The sequence below is a fragment of the Eumetopias jubatus genome, unplaced genomic scaffold, assembly GCF_037043125.1.
Source record: "Eumetopias jubatus isolate StellerSeaLion01/CBP00866 unplaced genomic scaffold, mEumJub1_p1.0 scaffold_4, whole genome shotgun sequence".
NCBI classification, from domain to species: Eukaryota; Metazoa; Chordata; class Mammalia; order Carnivora; family Otariidae; genus Eumetopias; species Eumetopias jubatus.
Genome location: NW_028274810.1, coordinates 9,511,121 through 9,525,902, shown reverse-complemented (window position 1 = coordinate 9,525,902; position 14,782 = coordinate 9,511,121). Strand labels below are relative to the sequence as shown.

The 14,782-nt window shown below is 44.1% G+C and overlaps 1 protein-coding gene across 6 annotated transcripts in view; it reads left to right on the top strand.

Annotated features, from left to right (window-relative positions):
- SLC22A15 (solute carrier family 22 member 15) overlaps window positions 1–14,782 on the top strand; it is a 66,814-nt gene that overhangs the window by 36,565 nt on the left and 15,467 nt on the right. For all 6 annotated transcript variants that reach the window (XR_015767960.1, XM_028101909.2, XM_088022322.1 and 3 more), the window contains exons 6-8: window positions 699–914; window positions 7,002–7,142; window positions 9,389–9,474. Coding sequence is in view for 5 of the 6 variants with exons in the window: in XM_028101909.2 (XP_027957710.1) it covers window positions 699–914; window positions 7,002–7,142; window positions 9,389–9,474 (443 nt within the window). In the remaining variant the exon portion in view is untranslated. The remainder of the gene's footprint in view (window positions 1–698; window positions 915–7,001; window positions 7,143–9,388; window positions 9,475–14,782) is intronic.

Below are 14,782 nucleotides of genomic sequence, written 5' to 3'. Positions count from 1 at the left end.
TTTGGTACCTGGAAGTTAACCAGAAAATGACTTTTATTCTTTAAGGTCTTGGGGGGCAGGAAATATCCTGAGGACATAGTAAAGCGAGTGTGTCAACTGATTGGAGTATTTTGAAGCAGGAAATCCTCGAAAGTAGTTGAGATGTGATGACCCCTGTTTGATTTTTATGTAGTCTTAATCTCTGCCTTCTTAATAACATATCACTATGTTAAAAACGTGTTTTAAAAATTTATTTTTTCTGATGAGACAATAAAAATTACCTTCTCTGTGAGGCTTTGTCAGAACTTAAACACCTGCTATCTCTGTAGTATTATTCTCACACTTGGCCAGGGTTTAGAATGCTCTCTCTGACTTGGGCTTTATGAAAAATTTGTATCACTCAGTATTCTAGGCTTAATTTACCATTATCTATTAAAATTTGTTTAAAAGTAAATGCATACTGCTTACCTTTTCTTTTTTTTAACTGCTGTTTTCGAAGTATGTTCTTGGTTTCCATTCATAAAGCCACCACCTTTTAACCCTGGCATGCTGTTGAAAGTGGCCCCCTCTCTCTTTCACCTGTCATTGGGAGAGAGAGTTTTAACCCTCACACGGAATCCAGTTGTGGTGAGGGAATCCACATACTCCTAGGTGAATTGTCTCCTTCGTGTGCCCATGTACCTATATGAATATACAGCCTTTAATGACGTCTCTTTCAGATTCATTCCTGAATCACCTCGTTGGTTATACTCCCAGGGTCGACTGAGTGAGGCTGAAGCGGCTCTGTACCTCATTGCCAAAAGGAACCGCAAGCTCAAGTGCACGTTCTCCCTAACATATCGGGCTAGCAGGAGCCACAGGGAGACCGGAAGTTTCCTGGATCTGTTCCGTTACCGGATCCTCTTGGGGCACACGCTGACCCTGATGTTCATCTGGTAATTATACCTAAGGGGTGTTGTCTTGATCCTCAACTCAGGTTGCTAACGGGCTGTTGATAACGTGTTCCTTCTGCAGGGTTACAGGGACTTTTACCTGATTTGTCAGCTTGAAGTGGTTTTCACAAGAACAAGTCCTGTTTCTTAATGCCCGTGTTGTGCTCAGCTCGGCTTTCGCAGTACCCTCCGGTCAAGGAGGAACCCACAGTTTATGGATGGCAGGTTTAGCGAACTTGAGTAAACAGACAGCAGAAACACATCTTTGCTCCTGAGCTCTTTCCTGTAAATACTTAAGTACCCCCAACAACCTCCAAAAAAAAGTGGGGGGGAAGCGAGCATATTAGAAGAGTTTCTAAGTAGGAGTTTAAAGTCCCTACCTTTGGTGTTAGCATCAAATTGTTCAGATAGCACGCTCTAGTTGTAGCACCCTGTCCTGTACTTTATGTGACATGCTCGCTCGCTCACTCCCGGGGGGTGGGCAGTGTTGTTCCTTGCACAAATGGAGTCCTGGGAGTGTGAAATGAAAGACTCAAAGCCACATGTGCAAATCAGTGCATGAACAGATAGGCATTCTCTGAATCTGATTTTCTCGCTTAGCTTATTCCTACCCGCCTCCCAACATACTCTCAGCATTCATGAGAATCGCACCAAATGATTCAAGATGGCTCCGCTTAAAGAATGAAGCAGAAAGGGGAGAAGTGGACAGGCAGTGCATGCAGGGTGTGAATGGCACACGTGTTGTAGTACTGTATAGACGCTCCACGTTTTACTGTGCTTCTCAGAGATCGTGTGTTTTATGGTTGAAGGTTTGTGGGCAACCCTGCATCAAGCAAGTCTACTGGCACCATTTTCCAGTAGTATTTCCTCACTGCGTAAATCTGTCACATTTTGTTAATTCTCGCAATATTTCAAATTTTTTCGTTAGTATTAGATTTGTCATGGTGATCTGTGACCGGTGATCCTTGGTGTTACTGTTATAATTGTTTGGGGGCACCACGAACCACATCTGTATATGACAGTGAACTTAATAAATGTTGTCTGTGTTCTGGCTGTTCCACTGACTGGCCATTGCCCCATGTCTCTCCCTCTTTTGGGCCTCTATTCCTGGAGACACAACAATATTGGAATTAGGCCAGTTAATTAGGCCTACCATGGTCTCTATGTTTTCGAGTGAAGAGTCACATGTCTCTCACTTCAAATCAAAAGCTAGAAATGACTCAGCTTAGCAAGGAAGTCATGTTGAAAGCCAAAGATAGGCTGAAAGCTAGGCTTCTCCACCAAACAGTTGGCCAAGTTGTGAATAAAGGAAGAGTTCTTAAAGGAAATCAGAAGTGCTACTCCAGTGAACACATGGATGATTTAAAGCAAAACAGTCTTATTGCTGATATGGAGAAAGTTCTAGTGTTCTGGACAAACGATCAAACCGGCCACAACATTCCCTTAAGCCAGAGCCTGATCCAGAGCAAGGCCCTAACTCTCTTCAATTCTCTGAAGGCTGAGAGAGGTGAGGGAGCTGCAGAAGGAAAGTCTGAAGCTAACAGAGGTTGGTCCATGAGGTTTAAGGAAAGCAACCGTCTCCACAATATAAAAGCACAAGATGAAGCAGCAAGTGCTGATGTAGAAGCTGCAGCAAGTTCTCCAGAAGATCTAGCTAAGACAACTCATGAAGGTGGCTACACTAAACAATAGATTTCCACATAGATGAAACAGCTTTCTTTTGGAAGAAGATGCCATTTAGGACTTTTATAGCGAGAGAAGGGAAGTCAGTACCTGGACGTGCTGACTCTTGATAGGGGGATACTGCAGCCGGTGACTTAAAGTGAAACACAGTGCTCACTGACCATTCTGAGAATCCTAGGGCCCTTAAGAACTACGCCAAATCTACTCTGCCTGTCTCTAAAGGGAGCAACAAAGCCTTGTAAACAGATGACAGCACATTTGTTTACAAATATTTTCAGCCCACTGTTGACACCTACTGCTCAGAGAAAAAAAAAAAAAGATTCCTTTCAAAATATTACTGCTCACTCACAATACACCTGGGTGCCCAAGAGCTCTGATGGAGACAGACAATGAGATCAATATTGTTTTCATGCCTGCCAACACATCTATTCTGCAGCCCATGGATCAAGGAGTCATTTCAACTTCCAAATCTTATTATTTAAGACATACATTTCATAACAATATTGGTGCTGTGGATAGTGATTCCTTTGATGGAGCTGGGGAGAGTTCATTGGAAACCTTCTGGAAAAGATTCATCATTCTAGAAGACATTAAGAACATTCATGATTCATAGGAAGAGGTCAAAATATTACCATTAACAAGAGTTTGGAAGAAGTGAATTCCAACGCTCATAGATGACCTTGAGGGGTTCAAGACTTCAGTGGAGACAGTAACTGCAGGTGTGGTGGAAACAGCAAGAGAATGAGAATGAGAAGTAGAGCCTGAAGATGGGACTGAATTGCTGCTATCTCATGATCGAACTTGAACGGATGAAGAGTCACTTTCTTACGGATGAGCAGAGAAAGTGGTTTCTTGAGATGGACTCGACTCCTGGTGAAGATGCTATAAAGACTGTTGAAATGGCAACGAAGGATTTAGAATATTTTTTTATTTTTTTTTAATTTTTTATTGTTATGTTAATCACCATACAAGGATTTAGAATATTACATAAACTTTGTTGATACAGCAGCAGCAGGGTTTGAGAGAATTGACTCCCAATTCTGAAAGAAGTCCTACTGTGGATAGAATGCTGTCAAACAGCATCACATGCTACAGAGAAAATGCTCATGAAAGGAAGAGTCGATTGATTCGGCAAACTTCAGTGTTGTATTATTTTAAGAAATTGCCTCAACCACCCCAGCCTTCAGCAATCACCACCCTGTTCCATCAGCAGCCATCAACATCAAGGCAAGACCCTCCACCAGCAAAAAGATGATGACTCACTGAAAGGTCAGATGATGGTTAGCATTTTTTAGCAATAAAATATTTTAAATTAAGATATCTACATTGTTTTTTTAGACGCAATGCTTTTGCACACTTAACAGACTACAATATAGTGTAAACATAACTTTCCTGTGCACTGGGAAACCAAGAAATTCATCTGACTTGCTTTACTGCAATGCTCACTTTATTGCAGTGGTCTAGAACCCACAGTATGTCCTAGGAATGCCTGTCCATTCTGCTAGGGTGCCGTAGACTGGGTCCAGGATTGGGTGTGAACAGCGTATTTACTGACTCGAAGGACTTTTGTGCTGTGGTTGGAATGTATTTGCCATGAAGGCTGCATAGAAATTCTACATTTTCATGTGGGGATTAAGGAGAATAATTTTATATGAAAGTGATCTTAGATACAAAGCTGTAAAGAACAGCAGATTGAGGGGAAGAAGCTGTGCATAGATTTTTCTATATCATGATTCTCTTTTTCTACCCAGCCAAGCACTGGCTGCCACCTGTATGGTTAGGGGCCAGGGCATATCCACTGCCGCCTTCCCCACAGACCCAGCACCGTGCGGGAATATGACAGACGCAGAGTAAATGTGGAACAGGGGACGCAAGCTTGGAGACATGGAGATTAAGGGAACTTTGAAAAGCCAGACCTGACGACCCAGCCCAGGAGCTACTCATCTGGGTTCTGCCTATTGCAGACATTTACAAAATATGTTCAGGTGCTTCAGGCTCCATTAAAATCCGCATTTGCATGTCATAGAGACAGTCAAACCCTCTGCCTACTTCTTGAGGATGATTTACTTCTTGTGTTTAGGTTTTTTGGGGGGTTTTTTTTGAGGCAGATTAACTTTAGATTCTGGCCTTCAGGGGATAAAAAACAGACGAACAAACAAAGTAGCCTGGGAGCCAGGGAGAATGCCCCTTATTTTCTTATCTTACACAGCCAAAGGAGTTCTTCTCGAATAAACCTCTTCCCCCTGGGCTCTGAATGCTAAAATACGCAATAATAGAGACACTGTCATTCCACATAACTGCTGTTTTTGAAGATGCCGTAAAATTCTGAAGTCTTTTCTGTGGATCTGTCATTGAAGAAAGCCCTTACCTGGGAGCAAAACGATACCTCTGTGGTTCACATCTGTTCCTTTGGTTATTTCCCACAGTAGTTTCTTTTTAAATAGTTCTTTGATGCCCTAAATATACTGTTAAATATTATGCAAGCATTCTAAATTTTGCTTGGGGCCCATAAAAAGGATTGAAATGATTTTAATAGCTGTAATTACGCATCCCAACGACCAACTTGCCATTAAGGAACCTCGCAAGCAGAGTCCCCGCCGTGGGACCATAGGCCGTCCTTGCCTATGCTCTCCCCATGTTCACCCACCACCAGCAGCTTCTGCACGCCTCTCGCATCCTGAACTGGCCTTGTTTATTTATGCCTGACTTGCTACCATCCCGACTGGATTTAAATATGTGTGTTTCCACGGCTGGAATGACTTCACTGGGATTTCTATTTGATTGATCGAGTGTGTGCGAGTGAGCTTGGAAGGGGGGTGGATGGAGGGGCAGAGAGAGAGAGAGAATCCCAAGATGCAGGGCTCGATCTCACGACCCTGCAATCATGAACTGAGCTGAAATCAAGAGTTGGACGCTTAACCAACTGAGCCCCCCAGGCACCCTGGGATTTCTGTTTTAAGTGCAGAGTAGACACACACTGATGCATACAGCACATGGCAGAGGAGGGTGTCTCCTGCAGGTAGAAAGAATTTTTAAAATACTTTAGAAAGCTGCATGGGTTTAAATTTGTTTCGCTTTCTCCTTGCAGACAAGGTGCTAGGGGACAGGGAAAACAGGCAGCTCAGTGTCACTTTGCATCCTTACACATGATGTCCTGGCTCCGACACTGCTCATCATCCTTAGTACATGAGTGACAGCTCCACCCAGTGAGCTGTAATAGGAAGTAGCTGCTGCCGCTGGCTCATTTGCCAGGGAGGGATGCCCCACTAAGCATCCAGCTCTAGACGTCTTTCTCCCCTCCTCCCATCCCTCTCCTGTTCACTGCAGCCCCTTCTTAATAGCCCAGGGCACTTGGCCCACTTCGCTGTTTTGGCAGAGATGGAGAGAAAGCTTTCCTTCTGCTGTTTGATCTCATCATAGTCACAGCTTATTGGACCTTTTCCAAGGAAAACTAAAGGGAAACAAACAGAAACTTCCCTGTAATAAACACCGTCAAGGTAAATTGCAAAAACGTAAAAACTGATGGACTTCCAAAGCCTGTAGTACATTTTATAGAAATGTTTGGTTTCCAAAATATATCCATAGACTAGTAAAGCCTAGTTTTAGGGTTTTGTTTCTGTTTGCGTTCTGTTCTGTTTCGTTTTGTTTTTAATAATTCAGTTTCCTAGGCACAGGAAACTTCACTCTGAGAAAACCCCAACTTGGAGCTTCAGGATGGCACTTTGGGCTCCTCCGTTCCTGGCCCATAGGAGGTGAACTCAGTGCCTGGCCCAGTGCCTGCCACCCAGGAGCCTCTCCCCAAGTACAGAAAGAAACCGATGGCTTCTCAAAGGGTCCTTCCTCAGCTGACCCTCCTGGAGGATCCTGCCTCCGCTGGGCTCCTGGTCTTCTCTTTCCTGTCCGGGTGGGTCGAGAACCTGGTCAGGGGGTTGGAGGGCCAGTCACTTCTGGCCTGCAGAGGACCCACCGATCATCCAGCCACTTCTCGGCGCGCCTTCTCAACACCATCCCCTGTTGGCTTTCCCCTCGGGAGCTCTTTCCTAGAGTCGTTTATCGCCTACAGCAAGTATTCGTAAACTGCTGGATTAAATAAAGCAAGACTAGTCGTGGTCTTCTTCTAAATGCAGATATGCTTGATGAAAGGACAGAGGATGTCTTTGCTCTTTCAGGAGCTGACCACTCATCTGCTTTAGAGAGCATCTCCACGTAGCTCAGTAACTTCCAAGGCCCCTTTCATTTGTATTTTTTCCTTGTATACATTTAGATTGGGATAGAAACACTCCGTGGGAATGTCATGCTGATTGCTTAAGACAGATAACGTTATACGGAACCAGTGATTGCATCTTCTCTGGCAGATTCTCATGTGCTTTTTCTTTTGGCCCTTCTTGTCTTTTACCCCAATTGCAGGTTTGTGTGCAGCTTGGTGTACTATGGCCTCACTCTGAGCGCAGGTGATCTAGGCGGAAATATTTATGCCAACCTGGCCCTGTCTGGCCTCATAGAGATTCCATCCTACCCTATCTGCATCTACTTGATTAACCAAAAATGGTGAGTATAGTTGAATCTGAAATGCCCCACATAGGATCACACTCTTGTATACATAAATACTTAAATATTGTTGTCTTTGTCCATAGGCAGTATCTGTTCAGTACTCCAGGGTGATTGGAATTCTTTTTAGACTAAATGCAGTTGGAATTCATTTTTTAGTGTGGTATTGCTTGGGTTTCATGTTTATGAGTTTTTCCGTAGGTTTTCAATCCAGTATTAAAATGCACTACCACCGGAAGGGTTTTGGATAGTCTATGTGTAGTTTGTTAGCCCCAAGAGATAGGATTATTGGCTCTGTGTAGATAGAAGTCCTTCGACCCAGCCCCTATCATGTAGAGGTTCTTACACAAGGCATAGAATTGGAGGACCTGGAAGGACTTTTCTTACCTCTTAAGACCCACTCGACTTTGTGGAGGGGAGGAATACACCCTGCTTTTGCTACTTGTTAGTGAGGAGTTTTACAGTACTTTTTAAACAGAGCACCGTTTCCTCAGTTTCTCTATGAGATCGCTTCTGTTACTGAGCCCTGACCAGAGCAACTGAAAATCCCATTCAGTGTGAACCAGCCAGATTGTGCCATTTCCCATTATCCAGAAATCATCATTTTAACCCAAACAGCATTCCTTTTGCACTATACTTGGTGCTGTTGTTGCGGATGGTGGGTTGGTTCAGTGCATCTTGAAGGGCAGGTTTGGATTCTGTTCAGTTGAAAGGCTTTTCTCTGGGGGTGGTCCTGATTGTCCCCAGTGACCCCTCTGTTAGGACTGAGCTTGCTGTCACCGTGGTCCAAGAGCTGAGTCAGGCTGTATATCCAGAAATCGGTCCCCATCACCTCCAGTGAGCCAGACACCCCTCCCTTGTGCTGTCATAGCTTCCATGCTCACCTCGGGTGACCACCTGCGGTTTTAGAAGGATGCCGTCCCAGGGAGTAGCCTGTATGGCTTTGTGTCCCCACTGCCTGCCTAGCGTGGCACCTGTCCGTTGAAAGGCACTCAGTACTGATGTTAAGTGAGGCACAATGACCTGGAGACCCACGTGTCATCCTGTCTTCCAGCCACTTACAACTGAGTGCAAATCTAGTCTCAGGCACATGTTACTTTTATGGCTTTGACAGGTGACGGCTTTGACAAGTAAGCTTCCATGTACTTATCCTTAAACTAGGGCTTATAAAATTCCCCGGCAGAATTGTTAATAAAGGTTACAAGTACTATGGAAGTTCCTGCGGGGGACCTAGCCAGTCATAGGCCCCTAGTGGAAGGGAGGCTTGTTAATGCCAGTGCCTTTCACCCAAGCCTCCAGCAATTCTTTGAAAATTAGTTCCCTTAATAAAGTGTGCAATACATGTCACTTAATTCTGACATACTAACAAGAAATTTTTTTCAGTTTGTATTTTTAAGAGAGAGAGCCTTGTTTTACAGTGTTTAAAATTTGCAATGACGTGGATGGAACTAGAGGGTATTATACGAAATGAAGTAAGTCGGAGAAAGACAGTTATCATATGATCTCACTCATATGTGGAATTTAAGAAACAAAACAGATGAACATAGGGGGAGAGAAGGAAAAATGAAACAAGACGAAATCAGAGAGGGAGACAAACCATAAGAGACCTTTAACCATAGGAAACAAACTGAGGGTTGCTGGAGGGGTGGGGGGTGGGGGGATGGGGTAACTGGATGATGGACGCATGTGAGGAGGGCATGTGATGGAATGAGCAGTGGGTGTTATTTGTAACTTATAAATCACCGACCTCTACCTCTGAAACTATTAATACATTATATGTGAATTAATTGATTTTAAATAAAATTTAAAAAATGAACTGCTAAAGATTCATGTAATGAGAAGAGGAAGTGAGCTGAAGACTCCATTCTCCATGGTTCATTTCCATTCTCTGGAAGAGGGAGAGCATAGCGCATGCCTTACAGGTTTATTGTGAGGACTAAGTAAGATACTCGATGGACAGCATTCAGCACTGCCTGGAACATAGTGAACCCTCACAGAAATCAATAGAATGATTCTCTGTTCTTTTCCTGCACACGTCATTCAGTCCTGACATCGGCCAGTTTTCTCTTGTTTTGTGATGGTTATGTATTTTATGTCCTGGTCAGTCACATCTGCCACCCATTCCTTAAGCAACGATGAACATATATAATGAAACTGGGGACATTTCAGAAAGAAGGTTCGGGAGACGAAGCAGATGAATTTATAAGATCCTCAAGAGAAATGTGTAATGTCTTTCTGTTGTTTAGGTTTGGTCGGAAGCGGACATTAGCGGCATTTCTGTGCCTAGGAGGACTGGCTTGTCTTATTATAATGTTTCTTCCAGAAAAGAAAGGTATGCCTTTCAGATTTCTACACATAAGGGTTTTGAACAGCACTTTTATTACAATGAATCTCAATATAGTAGAGAGATTACCATATGCCATGCTTCATTTCTGTGATTGCATATTATTTAGCGATTGTGTGGGGTATAATGGGCCAGATTCTTCCCATTGCCTAAACTATTCTCTGGGTGAATAATGGGCTTAGAGGTGCACTATTAATTCTTTCAGGCGATTAAGCTACCATCTGGGGTGTCTGGGCTGCAGTACTGGTGACATTAGAGTTGTTTATTTGATGATGGGGAGGACCATTTAGCTCTGCAGAGAGAGAAACTCCACCCAGGGCTACGGATCTGTACTCCCCACTCCAGACAATCACAGATCAGAGTCACCGGTTCCCAAAGGCAGCTTTGGTGCCCTCTGCATGACCACCATCCATACTTCCAGGGCCTCCTGATCATAACGGCACCACAGGAAGAGGGGCTGTTCACTGTTGGTGACAACGGATGTTTTCCCAGTCTTATATAAAGTGTGAACAAATCATCTTTAGGAAACTTTGGTATTTTTATATATTTGTAGCTTTGCTGTGCATCCTTATCTAACTTGATTCTGCCCTTCTATAGAATTTATGTTAGAGAGTGATGGTTCTCAGCCTTTTTTTTTTTTTTTCTTTTTGGCACTAGCACACCTGACACATGCTAGCTGTCTTGTCAAAAACTGATTCGGGCAGTGCTTTCCAACAATGCGGGGTGGGTCATAACTAACACTGGACTGCTAGGGCAGGTGGTAGCACAAAAGCCCTGTTTGGGGGGCTTTGGGATCTTAGTAGGTCTCCATCCTGGAGCTTTTACTTCAGGTGGGAATCATTGTGAAGTGGCTTAACATAAGGTTTGACAGTGCTCGAAACAGCTGAAGAATTTACTTGCTGACCCGACATATCACGTAGGAAACCCTCCTTTGGTCGTTGCTTCTCCTTGAGATTTGGGTGTAGCAGTGTCTCACCCAAGACCCCAAGGCCACGTGTTCTAGTTCTGTAACCCCCAGGACACCTGCTGTGCTGCTGGTCACCACCTCAAGTCCTGTGCCTTCAATCCAGGGGGCGGTTCGTTCACTACTGTGGATGTGACCTGTATGTAGCACAACCTTGTAGTGATTTTCATGGAATCACGGAAACTAGAGGTTTCGATGAGTTTACCTATTTCATACTCTCTAAGGAAATTGTTACCTCTGCTAGTGCCAGAAAAGGGAGAGTCCTCGGCTCTTGCCTTGCTGTGGGCTTGTAGAACCACGCGCCTGGTTCTGTTTGTCTGGGGTGTCTGGGCTGCAGTACTGGTGACATTAGAGTTGTTTATTTGATGATGGAGCGGACCATTTGATGATGGGAAGCCCACCTCTAGGCAGTAGGGGGCTTCAAATCATCATAGCCTTATTTTTTTTTTTGAAGATTTATTTATTTATTTGAGAGAGCGAGAATGAGAGAGAGAGACAGTACCTGAGAGGGGGGAGGGTCAGAGGGAGAAGCAGGCTCCTCGCCGAGCAGGGAGCCCGATGCGGGACTCGATCCCGGGACTCCAGGATCATGACCTGAGCCGAAGGCAGTCGCTTAACCGACTGAGCCACCCAGGCGTGCCCCATAGCTTTATTTTTTTTAATATTTGTATTTATTTATTTGGTAGACAGAGAGAGCACAAGAGGGGGTAGGGGGGAAGGTCAGAGGCAGAGGGAGAAGCAGACTCCCCACTGAGCAGGGAGCCCAATGCGGGGCTCAATCCCAGGACCCCAGGATCATGACCTGAGCCGAAGGCAGATGCTCAACCCAGGCGCCCCAAGATCATCATAGCTTTAGATTCAGATTTTGTTTTTCATAGACAACTTGGAAATCCCATTGTTTTCTATCTATCATAGGCCAGTGTTCTAGTTGTCGCCTTGTAAAGAAAACTTTCTCCTTGTTGTCATAAGCACCCCTGTAACCTGTCACACCTCTCCCAGCCAGGCCTCCTTCCACTTAGCTGTGCACTCCGGGGTACCAGCCCGCAGCCCAGCACTCTGCATGTGGCTCTTTCAAAGTGAAAGCAGATGTGTGGTCTCCAGCCAGACCCGGCCTCACTCTCTGCTCACTTGTGGTTGGTTTTAAGAGAGAAGCTTGAGCCCTTTGTCGTTGGTGCCCCTGGGTGGACACAGAGTAAGGAGTACTCCAAGAGTGCGCCTCAGCAATGTGGTACCTCTGTTATACTTAGAAAAGTGCACATCTAGTCTGTTTTTGAATATTTCCAGGAAAAGAAATCTCACTACATCCCTTAGAAAATTGTTTAGCCATGAGAACTGGCCTCTTCCACTACAACTGAGCCTATTCCCTTTCATTTTATTCATCACTAGAGATAGAGAAGAGATGACCACCCCTCCCTTCCTTTTTTTTTTGCATAATCCTTTCTATATTTGCTGGGAGTCACCTACTCCTGAATCTTCACTTCCTTAAGCTGAAAAAATTTGTTCCTTAAACTTTCTTTGAACCTTTCATATTTACTCCTTAAAGCATTTCGATGGCTCTCTTTTATTTACTTTTTTAAGATTTTATTTATTTTTTTGACAAAGAGAGACACAGCAAGAGAGGGAACACAAGCAGGGGGAGTGGGAGAGGGAGAAGCAGGCTTCCCGCTGAGCAGAGAGCTCGATGCAGGCTCGATGCGGGACTCGATCCCAGGACACTGGGATCATGACCTGAGCCGAAGGCAGACGGTTAACGACTGAGCCACCCAGGCGCCCCTCGATGGCTCTCTTTTAAATCTCAGTTTGTTCAGGGGCACCTGGGTGGCTCAGTCATTAAGTGTCTGCTTTCGGCTCAGGTCATGATCCCAGGGTCCTGGGATCGAGCCCTGCATCGGGCTCCCTGCTCCGCGGGAAGCCTGCTTCTCCCTCTCCCACTCCCCCTGCTTGTGTTCCCTCTCTCGCTGTCTCTCTCTCTGTCAAATAAATAAAATAAAAGTCTTTAAAAATAAACAAGTAAATCTCAGTTTGTTCAAAGTTCTGAGCCTTAAGCTACTTCTTACAAAAGTTCTGATAAGTATATGTTGAGAAAGAGACCTAGTAGTTTGGTGAAAAATTCTATTAGCATCTTGTGTGAGCTTGGAGACCACTCATCTTCTCATGCTCTTTGTGCCCATTTTCCCTCACTTTTCCCCACCAAACACACCTTCACTCTCTTCTTTCTGCCAACAAAGGTGTCCCAGTACCTACCAACTTTTTTTGTGGTACCTGCGTGTGATTGCGGTTCTCTGTGTGACAGACAGACATATATACGGGTACACCTCTAGAAGAAACCACCTGTCTGCTAGAAAACAGATTGTTTGGCATTCCTCAGCCTGCGGTTTATAATTATTAGGCAAAGCGTCCTGCCCAGTGCATTTTCGCACATTGGTTGGCCTCCAAGTAAATGTTCTCCCTGGAGGTAGTGTTACCAGGTGGCCACTAATATTTTTGTACAGATTTCTCATCATTCATTTTAGCTGATTTTTATCCTTGCTTAAAGGATCCTAATTAAACCTACAATACTGATTATCATTTATGAAGGGTTGACTATATACTGGGTTCTCTTCATATATAGAAGATACTATATATTATCCCCATTTGATAAGGAAACTAAAGTTCAGATAGGTCAAGCACCTTGTCTAAGTTGGCACAGCAAGGAAGCAGCACACTTAGGATTCAGATTTCAGGTCTTTCGGACTCTAAAATCAATGCTGTTTAGGGAATGCTGTTTTGCTCTCTTAAGAGGTTTATAGCCAAAGTATTCATTACACATGGTGAGGTTGTTGTCTTAGAGAATTAATGCTGCCTAATTAGAGCCAGTTCTTAACTCTTTAGTAGACAGGTCTGATGGGAAGTGGCCAGGGTTCAAGAACTTGGGTTGTCAGAGTGACACTGGGCTCTTGTTGGCAAGGATGTTCCTGGTAGTTGTGGTCCGGCCAGAGTCTGAATACTAGGGAATCACAGCCCACGACCAGATAAACAAGTTTCACAGTTGAAAGAGTGTCCTCAGACTACTCTGAGCACCTTTATATCTCATTTCTTTTATCAACCTTTGTCTGCCCATTCTTTAGTCACTTGACTTCTCTAGTGCTTGCTATATACCGGATATTATTCATAAACAAGACCTAGTCCCTGGACTCAAAGAGCTTACAATCTGGTGAAGAAAATGAGTGATTAGAGAAAAATAACAACAATAAAGTCAGAAGGTACCGTATGAGGATTGACAACAAAATGCTATGGGGACTTTAACTTCGGACCACAATCATAATAGAGACCCGCTATTCTCCTGCGTTAAACAACTCTAAAACCAGACAAAATATAAGAAGCACAGATTTTCAGACCCTGGACAATAGGCTGCACAGGACAGGCAGTAATCCCCGAGTGGAAGGAAACAAAGTGCTTCCTAACTGTGACCTAGCTCGGGGTCTCAAAGCCACGGTGCAAGGATGGGGAGCCCAGCAAATCCTGGTACTTTACTGAATTCAGAAGACAGTAGCATTAAAACTTGGGGAGGGCAAGATTTCTAGAATGTGCTAGAAAATATACTGGAGAGGGATAAGATACACAGAGGAAGAATTTCAGAGATCTGCAGAACAGGCCTCAAAGTCTTTGGCTGCTTACTGATCTTTGCGTGTGTTTGAGGAAGCTACTGAGGCCAGAGAGAGGACCACCAGGAAGCAGCATTTGGGTCAATTCTTGGAACCCAAGGCCGTGCCTAGTCTGTGTTCTTTTCAGCCGGATGTGCGGTGCTGGGTAGAGACCTCCTGGGTCAGAGAAGCCCTACGTTCAAGGCTGTCCTCTGCTTGCCCTCAAAGTGCTTTAAAAATCTCAGAAGGATGAAGTGATTTCAAGTAACTTAACTGTATCCCAGGATAAAGAGCAACAGTATTTAAAGGAATACAGTAAAATCCAGCACCTAACAAGGTAACATCCACAGTATATAGCATCCAGCCAATATCACGAGGCAGGAAAATACCACTGATAACCAACCAGGAGATATATCAATAGAAACAAAACCAGAAATGACCCAGATGACAGAAGGAGGAGAAAAGAACTTTAATAAAACAGCTATTATCAATTTGTTCCACATGTTTAAGAAGATAGGGGAAAGCATGATCATCATGAACACAGTAATGGAGGCTATAAAAGACATATGTGTAACATCTAGAGTTGAAGCATACATTATATGAAAAAGAAAATGCAGTGAATAAGATTAACTACAGAAGGTCAGTGAAAGACATAACAAAAGAAAGTATGTAAGGGGCACCTGGGTGGCTCAGATGGTTAAGGATCTGC